Genomic DNA, 27,859 nt, shown 5'->3' with positions numbered 1-27,859 from the left:
CAGATGACTCATAGGGGCAGATTACTCTGGGCTTTTGTGCGAGACTGGGAGAGAGAGCAAGGAGCCTTTCTCTTTCGTGCACAGGAAACGCTCAATCATAGTGTGTACCCTGGAGCAGGTTCTTCCAGATCTGGCTGGCTGAGCATGTATGATGTACCGCCCTAAGGGCCACCGCACAATGTTGTCTGGAGTTTCTCCTGGTGTGGGACAGTACCAGAATGGCACAATCTGGGCCACAATATTTAGCATTTAAATCATGCATGAAATATTCGAAGAGCTCCACAGGAATTACTTTTATCTTCACAACACCCCTATGAGGCAGTTAGCTGGGTGGTATTATCCCTATTTTACAATTAGGGAAACTGAGGCAGAGAGGTTTGATGTGTTGTGCAGGCTCCACAGCAAGTCAATATTTGGAACACAGGCCACCCAACTACCAGCAGCCTAACCTCTTGTCATTGTTGTCTGTTTACATACATATGTTACAGAACAACAACTTTGTCATATGGAGCACAGTTATATCTCATGACATCCCAGTTCTGTTTTCAAATTAGGGAGCAGTCATGCTGTGAAACTCAGAGGTCCCCATTTTGAAAGGTGAGCTGGTGTGTACCTGTAGGGAGAACCAGTGATGCCATCTAGTGGTTGGTGAGAGACAATCACCCATTCATTTGAAAACCAACGAGAGTGAAATCATCAAGGCCCTTTGGTGAAGTGGTCCCCAAATGAGATTTTATTCACTACGTGTGTTCCTTCCTGCTGAACTTTCTCTTGTGGTTAATCCATCCTGCAGCATCTTCTTTTCCTGCATCATGTCCATATCCCTGAAATAAGTCAAGATTTATTTAGCCCTTTATTAACTCTCACTGCAGTATTGGACTTGTCTCTAATGCAAGAGGCAGGAAAGATAAGTGGAGCCTTTTGGGTTGTCTTAGAGCACAAGGCACTTGATCTGTGTGCCTGCAAGCCTCAGAAGCAAGAATATTCTCTCCAAGTGACAGTCTGAACAATGTAATCAATTGCAGGGCTGATGGCTCCATTAGTGCAAACGCCAATGGAGTCTATCAGACTGTGTCTCCTTGTGAAAGGATGGTCATCTGGCTAAAGTATAGGGCTAGGAATCGGGAGCTCTGGGTTGTATTTCTCAGTGTCACTGACTCGCTTTGCAATATTGAAAGTCCCTTAACCTCTCAGTTTCTGCAGTTATTACATGAGGATGACCATACTTCTCTTCCTCCCCGGGCGCTGTGAGATTGTAATGCATTAATATTTGTAAAGCGATTTAGATCCTTGCCTGGAAGGCATTATATAATAATAAAATAGTAATATATTGTTTTAGGGCTAGATTGTGGCATGTAGCCAAAACACTGTAGCAGGAGCAATGCAGAACTGCACCTCCCCCACTGGGAATGCAGAGAGGCCATGCAGGAAGAGAGTCCAAGCAGCACCATCCCATAGGGTGGCAAAATCTGCTCCCCCTGGCATGCCTGGTCAGCAATGGCACTGGCTCGGGAGGTGGAAGGTGCAAAGAGTGGCACAGCAGCTGGGGAGGTGTACAGTGTATGGAGGGCACTTGAATGGGGTCTCAAGACTTTGTGTGCTATAGATTCACACCCTGGCTTGTCGTGCAGTAACCCCCATGTAGAGAAGCCCTTACACTGGAGGTATGGTAAGGGACTGATGGAGTGATTGACAGAGGCATGGCTTCAGGGAAGACAGATGTGGTTTGAGCATGGCCATGCCAGCTGCTCTTTGGATTAAGGCACAAGCCAGATGATCTAGAATGGAAGGGATGGTATAGCTCAGAGTTGGATGTGTGTTTAATGGGAGCATAAAGGCAGCAAGCATGCCTGGTATTTCCCAACTAGCCACTGTAGGGTAACAAAATCATGAAGGCACTTCTGAAAGATAAGGGAGCAAATGCCTTGTGCAACCACAAATTAAAATAAAAAAGTGTTACCTGGCTAGAACACAGCAGCCATGCAAAGCTTTGTTAGAGTATTAAAATCTTGTGGGATACGTTTTCAGAACAAGTGTCCTCCCGTTGGTATTTTGCTGGTGTCACTGGAATACAGACACGTACAGCTAGCATGCCATTTAGACAGCAGATTGACATTCCAAACTCCTCCGTACACATTGGTGTGCCACTGTACAGCACTTCAGATTGCTCCTCAATTCCCCTGCCTACTTATTGCACTTCAATTGCATAACTTGCACATGCTTCATCGGCCTTACACCACCGCATTCAAGTGTGGCCCACAGTCTTGGAGTAAAAGCAGTTTATTCTGCTGTAAAATAGTCTGTGAAGTGGGAGGGTGTTATGACTAGTTTTGCCATGCAGTCAGTTAACTTTCTTATATGATTGTAACCCTTCTGCCTGTCAGAGTTGGCAGCAACAATGGCCGGGTTCAGTATCTAGCTTCCCTGCTCCTCTCACTCCCCCACTCCTTCCATGCAGGGGAGGGTTTAAAAGGGTTTCAAGTAGCTGGAGTCAGCTGAACCTAATTGGTTCCCTAGCAACCCCTTTTCCAGCTGAACCTTATTGGGTGGTCCATGGTTCTCTCTCCTCAGTGGATAGGGAGAGCCCTTTAACCCCTTGGGACTAATTACTACATCCTTTCCCCCCCCCCCCTTGTAGCTGTTTGTCTTGGGTTTACCACAAGACATGGTGACATTCAGAAGGTCACCCAGAGTGCATGTTGACAGATGTGCCCAGATTCACACACTCATCTCATATACATACAACCTCACAGACACAAGCTGATAACTACAGACGCACGTATCTGCATCCCATTGCCATGTGTAGTTGCATTACAAATACACAGATACTCTAAACTTTCTTCTAGATGCAATTAAATACATGCTCCCACACACATTTTTCCCTTGTAAATTTACTTACATACTTTGTACATTGGCACGCATGCTTGTACAACACAGCCATGTTGTTGAAAATACCAAGTTTTTATGATCAGCAAATAACTTTCTTTTCTGTGACTTAGAACATGCTAATATGAAAAGATATTTTATCATGGATTAAGAGTCCCACCCACAGCCCTGTGGTTTCCCCACTGAAAGAGAGGTGGATTAACACAAACTGGGTTTGAGAGACCACAGAATATCCCCTCTCACACACAACCCTGGGGGGATACCTGTCAGTCTAGAAGAGAGTGCAGCCAAAGAGCACCCTGTGGTTGACCCACTACACTTAGCAAGTTGCAGTCCCTTGTGAGGTGAGAGGGAAACCCTCCCACAGGCTAACAATATCCGAGAGGTCTTTTGAAAGTGCAGTCAACAGGAAACCAAGTGTTATTCAAAGGTATTCTGTCTTTCACTCTCTTCCTCTTCAGCTCTTGCTTGATTTATCATCTCTTCCCAGCCACCCACTTCTATTGATTAATGACAGATAGACTGAGCTGTTGATGATTCAGGAAGGTTTACTGATTGGCTGAATTATATATGATATAAACCCTTCTCTCTCTTTCTCTCTGTGTTTGTGTGCAGAGGGTTGATGGGACTTGTAACACAAACTTCAAAACAACTAAGACACGGGAGCAAGTTTTCCAGGTTTTTATGGAATTCATTGAGGGCAACGCAACTATTCTGGTGAGTCTTGAGCGGTACTAGTCTCTGGTTCTTTCAGACCCCTTTGTGACATGTGACCAGAAACTTCCAAAGAAGAAAATCCAGAGGGTGGGAGTGGTTGGATGGAAGGAGTGGGTTACGGATAGGGGCTGGCAGATCATCATCCATTGGTGATTGTGATTTGGTTGACAGTGTTTTTTCACTGCAGACACCTTGAGTTAGCAAAAAGTGAGACAAGCTAACAAGTGGTTTGCCCTTTGCCTCAGAGTGCAGTGACTGCCTCGTGATGTGTCATGACTGTGGCATTGGTGTCTGAACACAAGGTGTGTTAACAAGAAAACTTGTGATTCACAAATTTAATCTAGTGAAGACAAAGCCAGGAAGTGGGAGCAGGAGGGAGATTGTTGGTGCATTGTGCTGCCATGTGTTAAACTTTAAAAGCAACTTCTGTACTCCCACACCCTGGTCTTTGAATGGATAATATTAACTCCTTCCCTGCTGGCCTGTGCTGTGCCCTCAATGGGCAGGATATAATATGTGTCATGACCTCAAAGGCTGCTGTCTCATTCCGCTGTCACACACAGAGGCCGCTTCAGTGGAACACCAGCACTTCAAATGTACCAGGTAACACAGGGTAGCATTTGAGGAGCATTTTCCCCCCACGTTATCAAAAGTGCTGGGCAGTGGGAAAACAGTTTGACAGGCCCCAAATTGGCCCACATTCTCCCTCTCCTAACAAAATAGACTTCTCATTGTGGGGGGAGAGAGGGATTTTCAGAACATATCCGTTCCTCTGGCTAAAATGAGGGATGCTGAAGCCTTAAGATCCTGGTTCTGCAGCCAGGTGACACACCACTGCTTCCAGAGCTAGGAGTCTGAGTTTGTTGGGATGTGTGAAGCTAGTTCACATAAGTCCTTGCCTCATGCCACCCTACTGTGTTGGTTTGAGAAAAAGCAGGTTTCTGAAATATAGTTTTTAGAACAGGTTTTGGGCTATATGAGCCTAAAGGGTGTGTCCTAGAATGAAGAGCATCTCCCCATTATGATGACCATTGCAAGTCAAGTATCCCCCTCTCCTGCCTACAGACTGGTGATTGTGAGCCTTTGTAGGGGCATGTATTGAGTGACAACCTTGTGGCAAATTTATCCCTGGCGTAAGACCATTGATGTCAGTGAAGTTGCACCAGAGATTGATTTCACTTCCTCTTATTATTTGTTTTCCCTCCCCAAAGTGACCTTAAAATGTGCATGGATTTTTCCCCCCCCATTTCAGAAAAAATACCTCAGGCGTCTGCATGATATCCACCTCATCCTCGAGTCCTCAGACTTCTTTAAACGACATGAGGTGAGCTGTGGGTGAGTGCGTAGGGGCGGGGGGCAGCGTTGCCTGTGTGGGGACTCCTTGCTGCCTCAGCTTGCCATTCAGATAAGCTTTTAGACTAACCTATTGGCGAGAGAGGGGCTTGAGGAGAGTACCGCAGAGCAGAGAACTAATACGTGTTAACATCACGTGAGCCACCAAGTCTCCTTCCCAAGAGCAGAGAATATTGTTCCAGCTGAGAGGTGACAAGTCCTCCAATCCCAGCTTCCCCCAGCAGGAGTTCCCTGTAAGGAATGGTTTTCTAGTGCTAGCTTCTCACAGCTACTCCACTCCTGGTTGGTTCCCGAAGGAGTCGGGCTAGGGGTGCTGGTGCTGTGAGGTCTCTCATTTGGTCGGTGGCAGAACCTGATTCTGATTTTAGACTAACAACTTCAGTGGAGTCCTTCCTGATTTACACCAGTGTAAATTAGTTCCCTAGTTTTCCCTACCAGGCACGGTTGTAGAGAAGATGTCACTGGTAGCTACACAGCATTATTGGTGTATTTACTACACTGCAGGCTATGAGATTTGTGGGTATGGAGAGTTGAGCCAGATCTAGGAACTTCACTGTACTACGCCAGGTGCGAGGCTGTCATCTGTGATCACTCTGACAAGCGCAACAGTCCTTAGCAGACTGTGTGTTTGTTTGAAGCTTTGAGATCTGGCCATTTATTTTACACTGTTGGCAGTAATTCCCCCTTAGCCGCTGGCAGGATTTTTGTTAATCAATAATTGGTTTGGGCCATGATCTCTCTCCAGGCATCTTGTTCCCTCCCAAATAACCCAGATACATTGTCAGTGAGCTAAAGATTCACCTCTGTTCCCTCTCTGCTGGAGTCCTGTCCCATGGTGCCCCTATATCAGTACAGTGCAGTCAGGGTACAATGAGCAGCTGGCATACTGCTTGTCATTGTATAGGCTTTGCAGCTCAGCAGTCGTCATTTGTCTGTACAGGTATAGTTGATGGGGAGGTGGGAGGGTCAGGGAGATATTAATAACACTTGTGCATATCATCACCAATCACTACCCTGCAGGTCATTGGAAGTTCACTACTCTTTGTGCATGATGACAGCGGACATGCCAATGTATGGCTGATTGATTTTGGAAAGACCACACTTCTCCCTGATGGGCAGACCTTGGACCACAGGATCCCCTGGCAGGAAGGCAACCGGGAGGATGGGTACCTGCTGGGATTGGACAATTTGATTAGTATCTTGGACAGCATCACTGAAAGATGAGAAGAGACTCACACAAACTCATGGGGCTGCTTTGTAACCTTCTACTCTACTAGGACCTCTCCATTAGAGGTAAAACTCCTTTAAGTCTCTCCAAACTCCTGGGGTTATTGCAGTGAAAATGGTGCTGCTTTCAGACCCAGACTGTTCATGATGAAAGTGACTGCATTGGCCTTCCATGAACCAGAGTGACTCAGGATTGGTCGTTAGTGAATCAAATTAACTTCGGATTGGTCCTCCGTGAATCAGGGTCTCCAAACTCAGGAACCAAACCAGCATGAATCCAGGAGGTTTGTACAGTAAATCAGAGTGACTCTGATTTCAGATGAACCAAAGTGACTCTAGATTACCTGTTAGTGAACCAGAGTAAATGGCAGATTGCTTGAGGTTATGGGGAGGGTTGAGCAGAATTCTCCACTGGATGGCATTGCTTTGAAAACAGCAGGAGTGTTTGCTCCCTAACCCCAAGTCACTAGGCTGCCATTTATGTTATAGATTAGGCAAGGCCCGCCCCAGCTGTTGTATTACATTACAAGAGTGTGCAAGATGGGAAATCCTCCAGGAATGAGGCCCAGAAAACATGGGGAGAAGGGTGATTATAGTTCATGGCAGTGGTTGGTTTAGTGTCTGCAAGGGACAGCTGCTGTTGACCTTTTCTCTTACTCCCTGCCCTGGCCTATCCTCTTTTCTATCTAAGAACATTCTTAACTATTTCCAGGTAGTTCCTAATGAGGTCACAGGTAGCCCATTAAGTAAATAGCACCAGGTTGTCTCTGGCACTGTGTGACTTTCAAACTGTGTATGATATTGGAGAGGCTGGTGAAGTGGTAATGCTGGCTCTTGCAGCTGGACAGCATTTGTGAAAGGTCAGTGGCATCTCTCTTTAGCAGGTGGGTTGGGGGGCAAAATTAATTTTTCAAGGGCTTAGTTATTTTAGAGAAAAAAACAAATCTATCTAAATACTAGCAAGCCAGTTATCAACATGCCACTTTACACCAAGGCTTAGACTCTCCATCTTTTTGCTTGTGGGTCAGATTTCCTGGTGGTGCCATGTTCATTCTTTTGCCACACCGAAAGTGTCAGGGCATAAGCTGAGTGGATCAGAAAGGAATTGTATCCCCATAAACATCATTACACTGTTGGCTATATCTGTTATGGGCATTCTTCCTTGGAAGCATGAGGTATTCACCACTTTTGAAAGCAAGGTATTACATTACTAGACTAGAGGTCTGATTGCTGTGCCATATACCCTGATTGGGGCCTCTAGGTGCTACCACAATACAAATTAACATTTCTGTGCTCATCCCATATCCAGATATCTGACAGTGCAGTTTCCAAGTTGGAGCCATCTGCCATGTAACAAGACCATATAGTCATTAAAATCACTTTCTTTAGAAGTTAAAAGTTGTTTAAGCAACATCAGTTGATCAGAAATCACTCTCTTTTGCCAATACAACTGTAGTCAAAAGAAACTTCAGAAATTTTGGAATAACTGAAAGTAGTTCCTTGCTTCTGTCAGGAATCACTACACCAATGATCACTGCAAAATGAGGTAAAGGAGACTGTACAATTCTTGTTTGGAGCTAAATGTACATGATGTAATGGTTGTATTAAGGGTTGAGGAGCCTAGGATAACTTCTCAAGGAAGCCACTTTGGTTCATTTACTGGAATGAAGTTGGAGCCCAGTCAAGTTTAATAACCTCAGTTATTTTTCATCTACATTAAAGAAAGCATTGATGTTAATAGTGCTGACCATGCCAACAGTGACCTAGAAGATCAGTTATCCAAGGTACTACTGGGGAAGCAATTGAAATAGAGCAGTGTGAGTATTTTACACCAAAACTGAAATTGCTCAAAATCTGAAATTTGTTTTTATATTTAGTTGAAAATTCAAAACTTTCCCTATGTTTGTGAATCTTTTGGGGTTTATATTCAGTGAAAATGGTCCTGTTTTTGAGCTGAAAAAGGTACAAGTTCGCTTGAAATAGGACATGACTTACAGAAAATGTAGGCCCCTTTTCAAGTGAATGCAGTCTTTCATAGAAAGCATGCATGGTTTTATTCCAAATGTCCCTAGGTTGTGAAATATTTTAAGATAGCAAAATGACCTGCAGTGAAATTTGCCAAAAATATGGTGAAAATGTTTTCCTACTTTCCCATAGCCCTAATAAAAACAACCCTGCTTGCAATGATTCAAGAGACTGGGTTAAAATAGACTAGGAAACACAAATTGTTCTTTACAGTTTGAATCTGAGTTCTTACAGGGGATAATTAGATGAGAAAACCCCTGGTTTTCATCATGTGATTGTTATTTCAGGCACTCCTGCCAGGGACAAAAATAATAAAATCACAGAAGTTAGAGATGGTAATGCAGCAATTCTCCCTGCAAGTGCAAAATTATTACTTAAGGTTCATTTAATAACACTTTGTCCTGTCTAGTTTTAATTGGCAGTGAGAGTTAAATTTCTTTCTTTCGTGAGTACATATGCCAGCATTTTGCACCTATGCAACCTCATGCTCTAGGGAAAAATTGGTGATGAATTTCCTTTGAGCAGAATTTAGAAACCAAGATCTATCTAGGACTCATGTCAAATCTGTTTAGTTCTACAGTTCCAAATGGAAGTTGGAGGCAACACGGAAGCAATAGCTCCAAAAACAGCAGTGCTGTCATTTGAAAAGGTATTTTGCAGTAGACAATCTCAGGGGAAAGTGCTCTGTCATGGAAAGGGATCCATTCCTGTGCACTTGTTGGAAAGGACAGCAGAAGGAAAAGCTTTATTACAAGAGACATCGAGCTGTGAAACTCTGTCCATTTCAAAATGACAATTGTAGCAAAGTTGTTTTGAAGTGGCTTTTTGGCCTACACCAGAACTAGTTCGGAAGAAGCTACAATCCAACTCCTACTTGCTGGTAGACAGCTGTGGAGCCAGTTATATGAAAGAAGAAAGGGGAGGGAGTTTTGTACAGTAGTTAGAACATGGAACTGGGAGCCAGGACTCCTAGACTGTTTCCTATCTCTGCCACTGACTTGCTTTGTGGTCATGGGCAAACTTCCTATGCCTCAGTTTTCCCATCTGTAAAATGGGAACAATAATACTTACCTACCTCACAGGGATGTTGTGAGGCTTCATTAATTATTGTTCGTAGGGTGCTTTGAGATCGTTGGAGGAAAGATGCAGTATAGAGAAATGCAAAGAAATAGTTAAACTGAATTAAAAATAACTGATTTTTGTCCATCCCTTAAGGATGCAAGTTCAGATGAAACTCAGCCCAAGAAATTTAAATTGAAATCCCTTTTATGATGATATACAGAGGGAAGAAGTCACTTTGGGTCTGATCCAATTCCTGTTGAAGTAAATGGAAAGACTTCATTGGGAGTTGGACCAAACCCTTAAACAATTCAGAGGGCCCTTGCTTATTTTTTGTATTATTATTACTGTTTGTTATTATCAAGATACTGAGAACTAATGGCCTGTATCCTCTACAGTGCATCCTGTTCTGAACACTACAGTGCAATTATGACCAAGGTCATTTTTGACATTCTGACTGTATCGTTTGAGTACTTGTTATTCCAAGGTGTGTATGTTACCAAATAAATGAGTTTGGGGAAAAAAAAGCCATCCAACATGGTTTGATACTTGAACTGTGATTTCTTTTTCTCTCCTCCACAGAGAAACCCTGCAGGAGATTATTTCTCCAAATGTTTCTGTTGGACTTCTTTGAAGTTCCTGTAAGGCAATGTTTGGTAGCTGTGCTGATGGATGGGTAAATGTTTTATATTGGGTTTGCAGGGCAACAGCACACCACAGCTTGCATTTTGTTCTCATTGTTGCTCTTTACATAGTCTAAGAACTGTGTTTGATGTAGGAGTTCTAAGAGTGCATCCCAATATCCAAGACATATTTGATATAATGGGACTTGAGCCCTGAAGGTTAGAAGAGAAACCAGAACAAATACTGTCTTAACTGGTCACATCATGTGCTGTCATTTTGAATTTACTTCCACTTAAACTGAGCTCAGTCTAGAAAATGTTCCATCTCTTGCAATGAAAGGTTTCTTGGGAGGAACTGGGAAGTGTATGACGAAGGAATCCTACTGTCTCTCAAGGGAAAGTCTTGTCCGTCAATGGTTTCTCGCAATTAATTATTTTTATCAACTTTTGGAAGGGGCATTGAGTCACTTGTGTCTGCTCCAAAAATCCTGTTGCTTCTGGAAAGGGTAGGGTGGAAATATGGAAATAGCATCCTCAGAGAATCCTGCTATTTTGGAATGAGCATAAGGGGTGGGAGTAGACTCGCCAGCTCTCTCCCTGAGTTTGCTGCTGTTCCTGTAGACCCTGGTGGCACATACCACTTCCAGTGTTCCTTGTTTTTACTGGGGAAGCCCAAGGAGTTGCAAATAGAGGGAAGAGAGCAGTGAAATTCTGCATGGTGGGAACCAGTACAGCTTTGTACTTACAGGCAGGCTACTGTAGTCATTGGTCAGCTCTTGCCACCACAAAACAGGAGCACAGCCAAACTCCACTGCAGGTGGGAGCAGCATTTCAGGATTTCCTGGTGATTGTCCCCAGTGGACTAGCTGAGGTTGGCTCAAGATCATGTCTGTTGCTCCACTAGCTCCTGGGGGCTGGGATCCCGGCCATCTGTAAGTTACGCACCGAGAAGACACTCATGGACGATGACGGAGGAAATCCTGCCCTGCTCAGGGCCAAGGAGCCCAGGGCCAGATTTTAAAAAGCATGTAGGCACCTGAAGATGTAGCTAGGCACCCAGTGGGACTTCCAAAAGCACACAGGTGCCTGAGTCCCATTGGTCTTAGGCATCCTACCTGCCTATCTTTGTCTTTAGGTGCTTAGGTACCTTTACAAATCTGCCCCCAAGTCATGTGGAATACAAAGGCCCATTTGAACTAGATCCCTCTGCCTATCAGAGACAGACTGGGTCTATCCCTAATCCCACACCAAACCTGATGGCTTCTGCAGGGATATAGGTACTGGCCCATGAAAATCTCTGGTTCAGTGTCCTAAAACCCAATGATTCATAGCAGTTGAGATGATCTCTCCACACTCAGAGCAGCTGATAACTCCAGCAGGGAACCCGTACTAGCTGCTACCAGAGGAAGAGCAGTGCTCTGTCCTTTGAACCACCTGGCTCCTGGGCTGGCAATTATTCACAGAGACCTAGTTCTCTCCCCTGTATCCAGATGGTGTTAACTTTAACACGGAGACCAAATAGACACTGTTAGCATCTCTTTATTTTTGTATTGTAAATATATAAGTATACATTTATCTGGCTTGAAATTGCATAGAAGCAGAATTGGTATCTATTTATTTACAGTGACCCAAAGGGTAGGTCGGTGCAGTGTTGCCATAAGCAGTGGTAACAACAAATCAAAAGCAATTCAGTTAAATAAAGAAGTGGGACAAGGCTCTAGGGTCTCAACAGGTATGTCTACAGTGCAATTAAACAGGCTGGCCTGGGTCGGCTGCAGGGCTGTAAAATGGCAGTGTAGATGTTTAGGCCTCGGGCTGGAGACCCACCCACCCTGCGAAGTCCCAGAGCTCTGGCTCCAGCCTGAGCATCTATACTGCAATTTTACAGCCCCAGAGACTGAGTCCCAAATCAGCTGACACAGGCCAGCCGTGGGCATTTAATTGCAGTGTAGAGACACCCAATGGTATTGTCCCTCATAAGCATGGGATTTGTTTTTTTCTAAAGTAGGGTAGGAAGGGTGAACTGGCTGGGATGATAGAGGAAGGCCAGGTTTACACGGCAAACCCTTGCTAGTATACCTATGGCAGTCAGGGCTGTGATTGACATAGCTTTGCTGGCAAAAATGCTTAGTGTAGAAGTAGTTCTACTGATATATCTGCCCTTTTGGCAGTATAGTGTATTTTGTGTGCATCCGTTTGTGTGAGAGATAAGCTATAATGGCAAAAGCTGCATCCATACAAGGAGTGCACTCCTAGAATAGTATAGCTATATCAGCAAAGCACTCCTACTGTAGACCTGGCCCAAGATGGAGGACCAGAGAGTATGGAACCAATCTTAGGAAAGAGTTGTGATAGCAGGGCTGGGGAGGGCATTTTCAGTCAATGGTATTTTAAACTGTGCCTATTTACTTTAAAGCTTATGTAAAAGGGGGTGTCAGAAGAAGATACAAACTAGCTGGGGCAGGAGTGCAGAGACTTGAGGAAAGTGGATATAATGGGTGTTGTGAGAGGGAAGCCAAGAAAGGCAGAAAGTTAATTCCAAAAAGAAAGACCAGTTAGACTCCTGATTAATTTGGTTTCTCTGTGTTACAGTTTCCTCTCTAAACTGTAACATAAGGGGGTTGTAAAAAGCAACATAAATCATCAATCAAAGCAAACAGGTGTAAGATTAAAACCTCATGAGCAAAAAAGCAGGTCCTGATTTCAACACAGTATTCAACGCTGGCAGCGTGAAACCATTTTAATCACGCAAAGCTAAATGCAAAGATTAAAAGACCCATCAAGCAGAGCAGGGTTTTTATACAACATTCCCATGGGTGGCTGACGCACCAGTGTTTGAAGACTCTGTGGAAGGGTCTCATTTTCACGCACTTCCTCTTCCAAAACCAAATCCTTAGGGGCATTAGCTACCATGCTAATCTAGCCCGATGCTGACAACGTTAGTTCGTTCATTTGCTATCAACTGAAAGTGTCTTAAAAAAAATAAATAAAGGCAATTAAAAATCTGCTACCCGTAATCCTCTAATTTGGGCATTCTGAGTGTATGAGTTATCATGCTCGAGCTTTTCCCAGCATGTTAGGCCCTCAAGACTGGCATGTGTCGTTGGTATGGTTAATTGTGCCTAGAGTAATAAGATTTTGGATTGGACAGACAGCGTCATGATAGGGGAATTATTAACAGCTCTCCTCTAGTATAGTCATACATAATATTAGTGGGTGGGATTTTCCAACGCAGCTAAGTGAGTTAGGCCCATTGAACTTCAGTAGGACTGGTGCTCTTAACTCGGATGCTTTTGAACTGCCCCCTGTCCCCATTATTGTGGATAACTGTTCCATCTGTGCAGTTCCATGTTCTATCCTTCTCCTGGAAGGCTCCAGCTAGAATCAACTATGCATAAGTAAGCGGCTTTTATCCAAAGGGAATGGGGGAGAGCTTGGTTCTTTTTCTAGAAGGACTTGATGTTGTTACATTTAGACAATGGCACCTAGATGCTGTGGTGAGGGCGGCCTGAGAAGCACTGATGGTGATAGTGTCCCATTCTTAGCCTTAGCCCACCTCACTTCCTAACGTGTTTTTAATCGCTGTTTCACTTTCTAAATTTGGGAATCAATGTAGTGTATCCTAAGAGGAAATGGCACTGGTGTGAGCTAGCCACAGTGCATGTAGGCACTCCACAGCATTCTTAGCTCATTTCTGATCCTCACTGTCACATCATTAAAAGTCATTAACTTTGGAGCATTGTGGGGTGGAGGTAGAACGTGTGTATGTCTCCTGTAGTCATCTCCACTGCAGAATGAAGCAGAACTGTCTAGTCCATAGTCAGTTTTGCAGTCTAGTGCATAGTCAGTTTGGTACTAGGAAAAGATCCAGCAAAGGAAGACAGTATGTTACTTCCCACCCCACTCACTCACCCCCCTGGCTCTGTTTTCTACACATCACCTTCTCCTTGATATGTACCACCAATCCCCCCAGAATAATGGAGGTCAGTGACATCTGAAAGTGGTTAGGCATCGGTGGCACATGAAAGTGTGATCAGAACCAGCAAGTAAAGATCTTCATGTATCTGAATCACACCAGTGTGGGCAATGCCTTCCCTGAGCAACCTCCACTGCAACTGACTTAAAGCTTAAGAAACTGCACTGCAATAGGTCTTGACCCCTCCCAATTGTGAGAAACATGCAGCAGCAGCAGCAAAGAGCAAGTCACTACTATGAGTGCCAACAGTTTTTAAGAGCTATTGATAGTGTATCTCTGGGGAAACAGCGAGTCATGAGTGAGCCATGGGAGTAAGAGTGTCACCTGAAATAGGATGGAGTTGAATGCAGTGCAGAGGCATGCTACTGAGCAGAGGTGGGATGGGGGAATCAAGGCTTATAGGTTCAGGCCAGTTGTGACAGAGCAGTAATTGCTCCTCGTTGGCATACACCAGAGCTGGCCATGTAGAGCTAGAAGTAAGGGAGAAAACATGCTTAGCCTCTGGGAGGAGGAAGAATTGCTCACCAGCGCCTCTGCTAGTCGGTTAAGGATTTACACTGAGGAGATCCAAGGATTGACACTGTCCATTGCTCCCCACCTGGAAGGGTGGTAGCCAGGAAGCAGGGTCTCAGAGCTGGGAGTGGAAGGTGGATAAATGACGGGGTGTGCAGAGCTCTGAGAGGAAGACCACAGCAGAAGGGGGCAAGGGAGGAAAAAGTTCCACTTAGAAGCAGTAATAGTTATTAAATCATTTCATTTCTGCCCCATCCCTCCTGCAACAATCCCACACATCTGGGAGCTACCTGTATCCTTACATCCATTTACCTCACACCAAGGATCAAAATAAGGTATTATTTTTGGCCATCAAGATCTATAATTCCGTTACATGGATTTGATTTTCTCAGTGCAAGCTCCATTGGTAGAAGTGCATCTATCACCACCAAAAGGGCTGAGAACTGATGGTGTTTGAAACTATCCATTCTATAGACAGTGGTCCTGGAGAGTAGAGGAAGCTATGGGACAAACTGTAAGTCACTGACTGACCTTAACCCTGAGTTGGAGACACCCAGCACTTGTTACTGGTGTGAAATAGAATGCAACCACATCAGCTGTGTGCTTCTCCGCACCATACATGAATTGTTGCTGCAGAGGAAATGGAATCTGTGCTTATAGTTAACCATCTCTTTCGAGGAGACTGCTTGTTATGCCAAATTGCGTACACAGACTATATACCTATGTGGGGTGTGAAGTGATCCTAACCACTATGACTGCAGCAGCCACTCTTCACTCAGGAAACATAGGTGAGGTGTAAGGCAGAGATCTTGGTGTATTCACACTTTGGTTTCCTGCCTGAAGGGAACAGCTACTTTATGAAACTTATGTGTATCCTTGGGGCTCTACTTTCACACTAAACATACAGATGGTGATTGAAGGAGCTGCACTTCTGATAGACTCTACAAATCAATAAAGTTTCACGGCACTCTTTCCATCCTCCCTCCACACAGCTAACCCTCCCCTGTTACCTGAACGTTGGCAGCCGGGAATTCAGAAATGGCACAAGGGCAAAGCGCTTCTGAGATGTTTTTGGGCGTATAACGAGTGCTGTCTTTACCTTTTCAGTCTCTTTGTTTGGAAGGCTCTAACCAGTAAATATCAGGTTAACTGCAAACTACAGTAGGAAGCCTTTTAAATAATAACTCTTTTTCCAGAACAGGGACCTGCCTTCTTAACTGACAGGGCTGTACTATTAAGAGGTCAAGAAGAAACCATATTCTGCTGTAAGCATTCCCCAAAAGGAGAGACTGGTGCACAAAACCAAGCTGTTGTTTGGATTTCCCAGGGGGCTGAAGTATCCAATCCTGCTTTATGAAGAGGCATTTTAAGATTTATGTTCAAATAAAACACTTCTTGGTGGTTTCCCTTCAAGATGCCCTCCTTGTCTCAGTGAAGTCCACTTCAGAGGAGTTTCTATATTCTGTATTTAAAATAAAGAACATCAAGAACCCAGCATTCTACAGTAATGGCCCTAAATCTTCAGTTTATAGCCATGGGCTATTACTGCTGAATACTAGAGTCTTTTTAAAAATAAAGTTCATCCCAGGTAAAGTCCATTTAAAGAAAGGAGAAATCCAGTTCTCACAACGTAGTGGAGTTGGGCATTGATTAGAACTTTTCCCAAACCTCCAAGGTCAGGAACTGTGAGGTAAGTTAGCCCCTGAGGTAAGAAGCAAGTTTTCTTTACCAGTCAAAGGGATGCAATCAACTCCATTAATTATTTTTTTTTAAATACTAATTTGTTTTCTCTTCATCTTTTTTAAAACATGATCTCGGAAGAGCCTGAAATAATATTTTCCCCTCCCACTTCTTCTGTTTTTCTCAGTTGCTGCATTGATTTCAATTTAATGTTCTTCTGGTATTTCTGCCGATCAAGCAAGTGCAAACGTGGCTGTATTTGGTTACTTCCCTGTCAGTGCACCAGCATCACTGGAATGTGCAAAGCTCTGGGGAACACAATGGCCTTTATGAGTTTGCTGCTGCCACAGCACGTAATTTTTGGTATGTTAGATCAAAAGAGTGGTTATGTTGTTTGTCATTTCCAGCCAACTGTAACAATTGGATGGTAGGTTCTTTTTTATTTTTTTTTTTCACCTGAGCAGATTGAGAATGATTCCTTTCATGAACACCGGACTCTGAGTCAGTGCAACAAAGCCATTGTTATTTATATCCTGAAATCAGTGGCACTGGCTCAATAGGAGGGAACACTCTTGATGGACTGAAGTAGCAAGTTCAATTTTCCTCATTAGATTGGGAATCCAGTGCGTCGGAGGGTGCAGCAGAACACTTCTGATGTTAAAACATTACCCATCTGAAAGTTGAATGGAGGAAATAAGAGACCAAAGAAGACGTTTCAGTTTGCCCCTTCAGATACATACACGCCCAGTGTGAGGTCCTGACCTTTGGAAGAACATCTCCTATTATACAGGTGTAACACTCAGGTCGTCTGACAAGGAGAGGCCAGAGTCCCTCTCTCTTGATGTTTTCTCTGGCTTACAAAAAGGCTTCCCATCCCTGTGCAGACTGGTGCTCCTTAGCACACCTGCTCTACCCACTGCCAAAGCTGAAGGCCGATCAGTGACATAGTAGAGATCATCATACGCATAATTCACATTGCCGCAGGGGAAAGTCTGGAGCTTCACCAGTTCTATCCCACCAATATTCCTGTGAGGACAGTGGCTTCTGTTCGGAGAGGCTGGAGATGCCCGAGAACTAGGGGAGGAGCTGCAGTTCCCATCAAAACCTGAATCTTCTCGCTCTGTGGTTGCTTTGAGCTTGGCGTTGGGACAGGAGCGGCAGATATTCTCCATCACCCAGGATCCATAGGTTGGGTTCCAAAGATTTTTGGTGTTGTGTGGTCTGTGTGCCGGCTGACTGCTTGATTCCAGCCTCTGGTTCGCGGTCTGTTGGAACCATGACCTGCTGCTGGAATCAGTGAGGCATGGTAGGCTGGGACCTCTGCCAGTCCAATTGCCAAGGTTCTCCACCAGCAGCTCCTGTGGACGTCCAGCTTTATGCCCTGCATGATGAGTTTCTAATGTTATGGGAGCCAGCTGAGGTGTGAGGGATGGGTTCACCAGCAAAGGGACCATCCCACTGGAACTATTTGGGCACATCACAGAGCTCCCCTCATCCTCTGATGCTGGTCTACATTCAATGGGCAGCTCTGTGTTGATCACATCAGGATCCTGAAACAGAAACAAAGGATTCAGTAATCACATTTTACATTCTGAACATGCCCAGTTGTGACTTTTCCACATACTTTTTCAGGGAAGTGTTCAGAAAAGTAAGATAATGTTAGCAGTGGTTAGCGCCAGCTGTGTGTAATGCAGCCATGCATTGTGCAAGCTGCCATGCACCATTTTGATTGTGCACCTTGCTTATTATTTGCTAAAACTTATTTCATTTTAGTGTTTCTTTTGAACACAGGCTGCCAATTTGTGATGTCTTATTGATATTAATGACTAGGCAGAGATCACTAACATCTAATAATTTCCTCTTGCATCTTAAACTATGCTTGGATCCAGGTCTCCAGCAGCAAAAGGCTAGCAGCTTATCAACCCCTCGTGCCCTCTCAGCCCCTTCTTCCATGCCAGTTCAGCTGTGGCTTTCAAGGAAGTTTGAAAAAACCTTGAAGAGTGAAGTGAGGGCCTGAGAAGTTGTGATGGGCTCTGGAAACCTTTCCATCAAAAATCAAACACTCTTCACTACTGAATGAGCTGAGAGGTGGAAGCAGACCATTTTCACAGGAAGGGATTGTATGCATGCTGATGGGTTGGAGGTAGGTGAGATGAGAGATGTACAGAAGCACAAATGAAAATACTAGCTGAAGTACAGGCCAAGCACAAAGGGAATTGGGAAAGTAATTAGCCTATCAGAGCAATCTATTCCCTCTGTTTTGGGTGATAATGTTTGTATCATAGGATGGTCTGGATGCCATAAACAAGTCAAAACTTAAATCCTAAAGGCCAGTACCTGTGTGCAGTACTTGATTCTTTCCAGAATGGTGGAGAAATTGGGCCGGTACTCCGGACTGTGCTGCCAACATTGCGTCATGATCCGGTAACTTGAGACATAAATACATATTTGTGCCAATTAATAATAAATAACGATAAATCAGAACCACAAATCAATATGGATTCATTTTTCAGGTCTGTCTCTGGGCCCAGTTCTCAGGTCCAGAAGAACTGCACTCAGCACAGTACCCAAGGGGCAGTGCAAACTTGGCCTTGTGTCATTTTCATGTTCCCTGATTCTGGGGCCATGGGAGGTGGGGCGGGGGGGGGGGGGGTGGAGGGAGGAAGGTGCAATTACTCAGTGCTGCTCTAATTTGTGCACAGCTTTCAATAGTTCCAAGGGGATTTTCTGGCAAATGGGGAATTTCTGGAGAGCACCTGTGCATGCTTCAGTCATGCTCTCTGGCCACACACCTGATATGCTTCCTAAGGCAGGTGAGTATTCACCACATTGAGGAAATCTGCTGGTAGTTGGTGGCAAAGAGGGCCTGTACAAGATCCCAGAACTGGAGCCTGTATTTTTAATTGTATGGAAGTTTATTGGTGATGAAAGTTGACAGGTTACCAGCCCTGAAGTCGTTGTTTTATTCACAGAACGGGTATAACATGGAAATAGCAACTTAACCTTCCTCACTTTGCCCTGCTTGTGTGCCTCAATCAGGTTTTGGAAGGACCCCCTGGTATGAGGAAAGTATGTAACTAAGTCTCCCATTCCATTGAACCCTGGGCCTCTCTGCTGAGACTGCCAAAATGGGTACCAATTAATGGTGTTCTCAACTTAAACTTCTGTTAATCTTTGAGGAAAACCTAGGGTAAAAAGTTTGTTTTGGGTGTAGAGGGGGTGGCATCCATGTTTGACTAGCCAGTCTGAATGTTTTCTAGCCTTTGACTTGTGTCTAAGGCTGCGGAGATACTCACACAGGTCCTGGGCAGCTCTTTGGTGGATCCATTCTTCCTCCACTAGTGACAAATTCCAGCACCTCCTGGTTGGTTTTGCAAGGATAGGGCATGTAGCCTAATGAGAAGATCTCCCACAGCAGCACGCCAAAGGACCTGCCACAGAAACCAGCCAACAATGCCCCTTAGGCTTTGATTTGTACCCTATTGCCTTTAGAATTTGGTCTAAAAGGCCTTCAGACAACACTATCTTGGTGCAGCATCCTAAAGCTCCAGATCACTCATACGGACAGAAAATCAGTGTGACTAAAATAAGGGTTTGTCTATATTGGAAAGATAATTTGGATGAAGTTGGGGTGTGAAAGTAAAGCACAATAGCTATTCTGGAATAACTCCATGTGTAGACAAACCCTTAGAATCAATCTGGATGGTCACCCAAACCTAATTTTGTGAGGTTCCAAAATATCAGAATAACTTATTTTAAAGTGTTGTTTCTTTCTGCACTACCTGGCTCTGGAAGTGGAAATATCAAAGCAACATTAAGGTGGTATATCTGGCTTGACTGGCAACATAAAAGTATCAGACATTGCATGAGATTTCCACTTTCTGTAGACTCAAGTTGTTTGCATAGGTGTCCAAACATTTGAGTGTTCATAATACAAGAACAAGGGGACAGCCAGTGAAACTGAAAGGCCAGACATTTAAAATTGATCATCGGGAACTCTTTTTTTTTTTTTTTTACACAACACATTTAACCTAGCAAACTCCCTGTCACAAGGTATCATTGAGATCAAGGGTAAAATACTGGCTCCACTGAAGTCAATATGAGTTTTGCCATTGACTTTAATCTTACCAGAATTTCACCAACCCCTGTCTGATGGGAGCTAGGAAGAAACTTCTACTAAAGGTGGGTTACCTATAATTGCCCATTACAGGGATTGTACACCTTCCTTTGAAATATCTGGTGCTGGCCACTGACTGGTCTGCTCTGATACGACAGATAATCTATCCCTAATCTTTTGGAGGTCCAGGCATTGCTAATTAAATACATTGTCAGGGAACTGGGTCAGTGTGGCACTGGAAGCAATGTGCCAGCATCACTTTAAGAGGATACTGTGCTGATAGACACGGTTCTTCACAAACTGAACACCTTCCATTTTTCAGTACGTTTTCACAAATGCTCTACTGATAGAGGTGCTTATTTTAAAACCAAAAAAGTTTATCTGAAAGGCATTTATATAAATACCATTCCCTCAGCAGCTCGCTAGAGCTTCCGCTTAAGTCTACAGTAATTTTATATTTCAGTGTCTCCGCGTTAAAATAATGCCAAAGCAAAGGAGTGATTATGCGTGTGATTATGAAGATAGCAGCATCTAAGCAGTCTTGTCAGCTATGGATGCTGAGTGACGGATGCTGAGGGTTAACAAGTTAGAAGTGTCTGACAGTGATGTTATTGAAAATCAGGCTCCTGCTTGTTTGGATTTTAAAACTGTGCTTTAATATCAGGCATTTAAACAGCCCTTCCCCTCTGCACTTTGCTGCCACATACTGCAAACGTGCAGTCCTGCAGCCAGCTTTTGCAACCCGGACATGCTGCACCACTAGTACCTTAGCATAGTGTTGGGGCATTGCAAGGCTGACAAACGTGCTGTCACCCAGCTTCTTCTTTCCACAGGCTGCAGCCCCTGGCAGTGGAAAGCCCTGTTGGAGTCAGGGGTTCAGTGGTGCAAACCAGCTCCAGGACCTGCTCTGCTAGATGGCCCAGAACCATCTGGAGCAGTCCATAAAGTGGGCAAGGCTGGACAGAGATGAAGCAGGGCCAGCACACATGGGAAATACACTGATTAAGCATATCTTTCAGGCAGATTCTGCCAATGGGGTCCCTGCCAGGCAAAGAGCAGCAGCATCAGCGGTGAACCCTGCTTCTGGACAGCTGTCCCCTGGGCTGTAAATTGTAGCCATTCGTAGCATAATGTGAAGGGGTGCTGCATACCCAAAGGAGTGTGTCTGCGTATTTTTATGTATTCTACTGATGTTGGGCCAGATTCTTAAATTTCTCACTCAGGACTCATTTAGTCAAAACTCTAATTGAAGACAAAGTGAAGAATTCTTGATTTCTTCTGCTAGGACTTTGGGCAACTTTGACATGTTTAAAGCTTTATCTGTGAGAAGACCTCAATTCCTGATGACCAGCTGACGTCGCCACATGTGCATTGGACTCCCTAACCGCCCCCCCCCGGCTGGCTTGCAGAGGTGAGTAAAAGGTAATCGTCACCAGGTATCGGTCTTGGAGGTGAAGATCCCCTCTAGGAAAGCCTCTGGTGGCATCCACTTGACAGGCAGCATGGCTCTCCCTCCTTTGCGATAGTAGCTTGCCCTGGGAAGACCAAATGCAAGGAGAATTAAGGGCTTTGAATCAAATTCCACAGGGGCTGAAAGGGGTCAGATGAATAACGAGTCTTTCCCACTCCGCCAATTGGGGGCAGAATAAACCCAGACAATTCTGTGTGAGAATTGATAAGCAAGAACTTTGTAACCCTCAGAGTTGATAAAAGAGACTAAAATGAATTCTTTAAAGGTGATGTCTGGGCAAAACAGGGTCTTTGCACAAGTTCAAGAAGCTTGGCCTCTGGTTCAGTGATGGAAGAGGCTAACTACTGAACCAGGGCCTCCTGAAGAACATGATGCCTTGAAGAATCCACTTATTTTTGGACTGCCAGATGAATGCTTGGCTTTGTATCCTGTTTTCCCACAATTGAAACTCCACCACAGAGACTGGTTCCCAGATGGTTCCCTGACCTGGTTTTCCAGTTGGCTGCACTTCATATGGTCACCTACATTGGTGCACACTGAATGGGGAACAGGTCTCAAATGCAACCATTTTGAGCTGGTGTGGATTTTACACCCACTTTGCACGGGCGCAATGACTCTCCAAGGTGCAGGGCAACAGTGCAGTGTTTATTTCAGAAACCTTGGGTTTGTCACTAGATTTTTTAAACGTAAGTTTAAAATGCCAATTGAATGCCAATGAGCTGGAATTGGTGAATGCATTTGTGCATGCTAGTCTGGACACAAGAAACATTAATAGTGTGCCCCCTGGAACAAACATACATGGTATGTCCAGATTAGCATGTGCAAATGTGTTAGCTCAGTGGCTTTCAACCTCTTTTCATTTGCAGACCCCTAAACATTTTGAATGGAGGTGTGGACTCCTTTGGAAATCTTAGACCTAGTGTGCAGAAGCCCAGGGGTCTGCAGACCACAGGTTGAAAACCACTGTGTTAGCCAACTTAACTGACAAGCAATTAACTGGAGTAAATAGTCTAGTGTAGACAACTCCCCTAGAGATAATGGCTGGCTCCATTGGGGTGATTCTAGCTCAGCTGTCATGGGACAGCTCATATTTTTCAGACATACATGTGATCCCTCCATGCTCTGGAGATGTCATTTCATTTACTTTTCTCCAAGCAAATTGAATACTCCTGCTCCTTACCTGTATATATCTCGGGCCATTCCAAAATCACCAATTTTGGCTACTCGTCCTGTCCCAGTGCAGGTCAGCAGGCAGTTCCTTGCAGCTATATCCCTTAAAAGAGAAATGGAGTTATGAATTATAATACCTTATGAAATGGTTACCAGGGTAACTGCACTTCCTACACATCTTGGTCTCTCCAGGTACCACCCACACTGTAGGTGTCAGGCCTCACGCTTTGTTAGGGTGGAAACATGCATTTCTCTCATTCTCAGGCCAGGTGGCAGTCCTCTGTATCAGCAGTGATCAATGTGGCAGATCTGCCTTGGGCTCAGACCTTGCAGTACTATTTCCTCGGGGACATAGGTTTGATGTGGTTTCCAATATATACAGGGTTTACGGTTTGGTTCAATGGCTCTCAGCATCTCCACTGTGCAAATTGTTCCAGCACCCCTGCCTGGGGCCAGTCTTCTTAGCATCTGTGCAACATGCCTCAGGTGGCACATGACTAGGATTCATCACCGATATTGGTCCGTTGGTTGGATCATTAGCTTATTCATAGATATTTAGGTCAGAAGGGACCATTATGATCATCTAGTCTGACCTCCTGCACAACGCAGGCCACAGAATTTCACCCACCACTCCTACAAAAAAACCTCACACCTATATCTGTGCTATTGAAGTCCTCAAATTGTAGTTTAAAGACCTCAAGGAGCAGAGAATCCTCCAGCAAGTGACCCGTGCCCCATGCTACAGAGGAAGGCGAAAAACCTCCAGGGCCTCTTCCAATCTGCCCTGGAGGAAAATTCCTTCCCGACCCCAAATATGGCGATCAGCTAAACCCTGAGCATATGGGCAAGATTCATCAGCCAGATACTACAGAAAATTCTTTCCCAGGTAACTTGGATCTTACCCCATCTAAAACCCATCACAGGCCATTGGGCCTATTTACCATGAATATTTAATTACCAAAACCATGTTATCCCATCATACCATCTCCTCCATAAACTTATCGAGTTTAATCTTAAAGCAAGATAGATCTTTTGCCCCCACTACTTCCCTCGGAAGGCTATTCCAAAACTTCACTCCTCTGATGGTTAGAAACCTTCGTCTAATTTCTAATCTAAATTTCCTAGTGGCCAGTTTATATCCATTTGTTCTTGTGTCCACATTGGTACTGAGTTTAAATAATTCCTCTCCCTCTCTGGTATTTATCCCTCTGATATATTTATAGAGAGCAATCATATCTCCCCTCAGCCTTCTTTTAGTTAGGCTAAACAAGCCAAGCTCCCTGAGTCTCCTTTCATAAGACAAGTTTTCCATTCCTTGGATCATCCTAGTAGCCCTTCTCTGTACCTGTTCCAGTTTGAATTCATCCTTCTTAAACATGGGAGACCAGAACTGCACACAGTACTCCAGGTGAGGTCTCACCAGTGCCTTATATAACGGTACTAAAACCTCCTTATCCCTACTGGAAATACCTCTCCTGATGCATCCCAAGACGACATTAGCTTTTTTCACAGCCATATCACATTGGCAGCTCATAGTCATCCTATGATCAACCAATACTCCAAGGTCCTTTTCCTCCTCCGTTACTTCTAGTTGATGCGTCCCTAGCTTATAACTAAAATTCTTGTTATTAATCCCTAAATGCATGACCTTACACTTCTCACTATTAAATTTCATCCTATTCCTATTACTCCAGTTTACAAGGTCATCCAGATCCTCCTGTAGGGTATCCCTGTCCTTCTCTAAATTAGCAATACCTCCCAGCTTTGTATCATCTGCAAACTTTATTAGCACACTCCCACTTTTTGTGCCCAGGTCAGTAATAAAAAGATTAAATAAGATTGGTCCCAAAACCGATCCCTGAGGAACTCCACTGGTAACCTCCCTCCAACTTGACAGTTCACCTTTCAGTAGGACCCGTTGTAGTCTCCCCTTTAACCAATTCCCTATCCACCTTTCAATATTCCTATTGATGCCCATCTTATCCAATTTAACTAATAATTCCCCATGTGGCACCGTATCAAACGCCTTACTAAAATCTAAGTAAATTAGATCCACTGCATTTCCTTTATCTAAAAAATCTGTTACTTTCTCAAAGAAGGAGATCAGGTTGGTTTGGCACGATCTACCTTTTGTAAAACCATGTTGTATTTTGTCCCATTTACCATTGACTTCAATGTCCTTAACTACCTTCTCCTTCAAAATTTTTTCCAAGACCTTGCATACTACAGATGTCAAACTAACAGGCCTATAATTACTTGGATCACTTTTTTTCCCTTTCTTAAAAATAGGAACTATGTTAGCAATCCTCCAATCATACGGTACAACCCCTGAGTTTACAGATTCATTAAAAATTCTTGCTAATGGGCTTGCAATTTCTTGTGCCAATTCTTTTAATATTCTTGGATGAAGATTATCTGGGCCCCCCGATTTAGTCCCATTAAGCTGTTTGAGTTTCGCTTCTACCTCAGATATGGTGATGTCTACCTCCATATCCTCATTCCCATTTATCATGCTACCATTATCCCTAAGATCCTCTTTAGTCTTATTAAAGACTGAGGCAAAGTATTTGTTTAGATATTGGGCCATGCCTAGATTATCCTTGACCTCCACTCCATCCTCAGTTTTTAGCGGTCCCACTTCTTCTTTCTTTGTTTTCTTCCTATTTATATGACTATAGAACCGTTTACTATTGGTTTTAATTCCCTTTGCAAGGTCCAACTCTACTTGACTTTTAGCCTGTCTCACTTTATCCCTACATATTCTGACCTCAATAAGGTAGCTTGCCTTACTGATCCCTCCCTTCTTCCACTCCCTATATGCTTTCTGCTTTTTCTTAATTACCTCTCTAAGATGCTTGCTCATCCAGCTTGGTCTACAACTCCTGCCTATGAATTTTTTCCCCTTTCTTGGGATGCAGGCTTCCGATAGCTTCTGCAGCTTTAATTTAAAATAATCCCAGGCCTCCTCTACCTTTAAACCCATAAATTCTTCAGTCCAATCCACTTCCCTAACTAATTTCCTTAATTTTTGAAAGTCAGCCCTTTTGAAATCAAAAACCTTAGTTGCAGATTTATTTTTGTTAATCCTTCCATTCAGTTTGAACTGAATTAGCTCATGATCACTTGAGCCAAGATTATCCCCTACAACCATTTCCTCTATGAGGTCCTCATTACTCACCAAGACCAAATCTAAAATAGCATCCCCTCTAGTCGGTTCAGCAACTACTTGCTGAAGGAATCCATCAGCTATCGCATCTAAGAAAATCTGAGCCCTATTATTATTACTAGCACTCGTCCTCCAGTCTATATCTGGGAAGTTAAAGTCTCCCATGATCACACAGTTTCCATTAGTATTTACTTTATTAAAAACATTAAAAAGGGCTCTATCCATATCCAAATTAGATCCCGGCGGTCTATAGCACACCCCAAGCACTATCCCAGGGGAGGCTCTAATAGTTTTCTTCCCCAATTTTATTTTTGCCCAGACAGACTCAGTCATATCCATTTCATCGCTTCTTATTTCTTTACATTCTATCTCATCATTGATATACAGTGCTACTCCACCACCTTTACCTTTATTTCGGTCTTTCCTAAACAGCCAGGCACTGACAGGAAGTGCAACATGAACTCCGATCCATGCCCACCCCTTGAGGACAATGACAGTGGTAATTAGTGACCAAGCAGCTTCCTTAAAGTATCATTTAATTAGAACAAAAGCATTTAAAAAAAAATACCCATCCTAAAATCAATAAACTAGCCTAAATTTGCAAAGCCTGCGTTTCTCTAAGGCTTACCGTCCCCTGGATCTGAACAGGACAATTTCATTAGACTGCCACTGCAAAGTCTACCTGTGCCAGCCTGCCTGGCTAGACAGTCGCTCACCAGTGAACTTCACCATCTGCCCCGCAGAGAGGCTTTTCCTTTGATCTCTAATTCCCAGCCTGGCAAACAGTGTTTACAGTGTGTTGGAGACAAGATACAGGCTCTCTGATGCTAATAGCTGAACCCCATTGTCTTTCTAGTGTATACCTAGATGGTCTTCCCTGTTTGCTGTTCCCACAGACTTTATTAAGTTAAATCAATACATTCACACAGGAAGTTCTTATAACACCAATGTAAGTTACAGTCTCTCTCAGTAATTAGGTTACATATCAATATTCTTAGATTCTTACATCACAGCTCGTATAGTACTCATAACATGATTACATATCAGATCCATTCCTGTTACATCTTACATATTTAGGTTTAAAAAAAAAAGGGGGGGGGGGGAGATTATAGGAGCTGAACTGGTGAGCCTTACATGAGTAACCCTCACTCCCACAAGTGATCACACTGAAATTAAGCCATAGTAGGATTAGGCCTTTGTTTATTAAAAATGATTGCTATGTTGTTCTAATTCTTATTAATGGCAGTTACTACATAGCACCTAAATGGAGCTTCTTCATCCAAAAATCTCAAAGCATTTTGCAAGGGTAAGCACCATCTCCATTATATAAAGTGGGAAACTGAGTCAGAGCTCACACAGAGAGTCAATGTTAGAGTCAGGCCAGAACCCAGTTCTCCCACTTTAGCCATTTGCTAACATAGCCTCCCTTCCTCTTGGATTTTTTTTTAAAGAAAGACCTGTGCCTCCTTCGCATTCTCCATAACCCTCAGTGGTGTCTCGTTTAATGCAAAATGCCATTTGACTGATATTTCCCAGAAAGAAGTTTGTATTTTCTTGGGGCTGGATCTAGCAAATCATAACTCCTACATTTAGGCTTACACCCGTCCTTAGTCCCATTGAAATTAACAGTGTTGCATCTCAGAGTAACTTTGCAGGACTCGGCCTTTAATTTGTGACACAGGAAGGAGGTGAATGCATGAGCGAAGCTGAAGAGTTTGTGTTTGTTCTAAAGTACCATTGTGCTCTGAAAAGCACCTTGTTAAAAATAATGAAACGGGGGGGAGGGGTGTGTCTGTCTTTAATTGTGTCTTGGTGATGGCCAGAAAAATGTGTGTACTTTGCAAGTAAAATATTTCTTCTCCCCACCAGCCTTGAA

General features: G+C 43.8%; 2 protein-coding genes across 5 annotated transcripts in view; one reads left to right on the top strand and one right to left on the bottom strand.

Moving 5' to 3' along the window:
- The window catches only part of ITPKA (inositol-trisphosphate 3-kinase A), a 75,929-nt gene that overhangs the window by 41,998 nt on the left and 6,072 nt on the right, over positions 1–27,859 (top strand). The window contains exons 6-11 of one of the 4 annotated variants that reach the window (XR_013346374.1): positions 3,502–3,603; positions 4,856–4,927; positions 5,977–8,857; positions 9,666–9,754; positions 9,850–9,943; positions 21,462–21,587. Coding sequence is in view for 1 of the 4 variants with exons in the window: in XM_077818856.1 (XP_077674982.1) it covers positions 3,502–3,603; positions 4,856–4,927; positions 5,977–6,180 (378 nt within the window). In the remaining 3 variants the exon portion in view is untranslated. Of the gene's footprint in view, positions 1–3,501; positions 3,604–4,855; positions 4,928–5,976; positions 9,790–9,849; positions 9,944–16,246; positions 16,984–21,461; positions 21,588–27,859 lie in introns of those variants that run through there. The other 3 variants (XR_013346372.1, XR_013346373.1, XM_077818856.1) reach the window with 3 other exon arrangements.
- The window catches only part of LTK (leukocyte receptor tyrosine kinase), a 164,847-nt gene continuing 153,829 nt past the window's right edge, over positions 16,842–27,859 (bottom strand). The window contains exons 25-29 of the mRNA XM_077819984.1: positions 22,828–22,920; positions 21,610–21,711; positions 19,356–19,490; positions 18,397–18,487; positions 16,842–17,609 (exon numbers count right to left, since the gene is read on the bottom strand). Coding sequence (XP_077676110.1) covers positions 16,842–17,609; positions 18,397–18,487; positions 19,356–19,490; positions 21,610–21,711; positions 22,828–22,920 — 1,189 coding nt within the window. The remainder of the gene's footprint in view (positions 17,610–18,396; positions 18,488–19,355; positions 19,491–21,609; positions 21,712–22,827; positions 22,921–27,859) is intronic.

This window comes from Eretmochelys imbricata, chromosome 6, assembly GCF_965152235.1.
Source record: "Eretmochelys imbricata isolate rEreImb1 chromosome 6, rEreImb1.hap1, whole genome shotgun sequence".
NCBI lineage: Eukaryota > Metazoa > Chordata > Testudines > Cheloniidae > Eretmochelys > Eretmochelys imbricata.
This window is presented reverse-complemented; position numbering and strand designations above follow the sequence as displayed.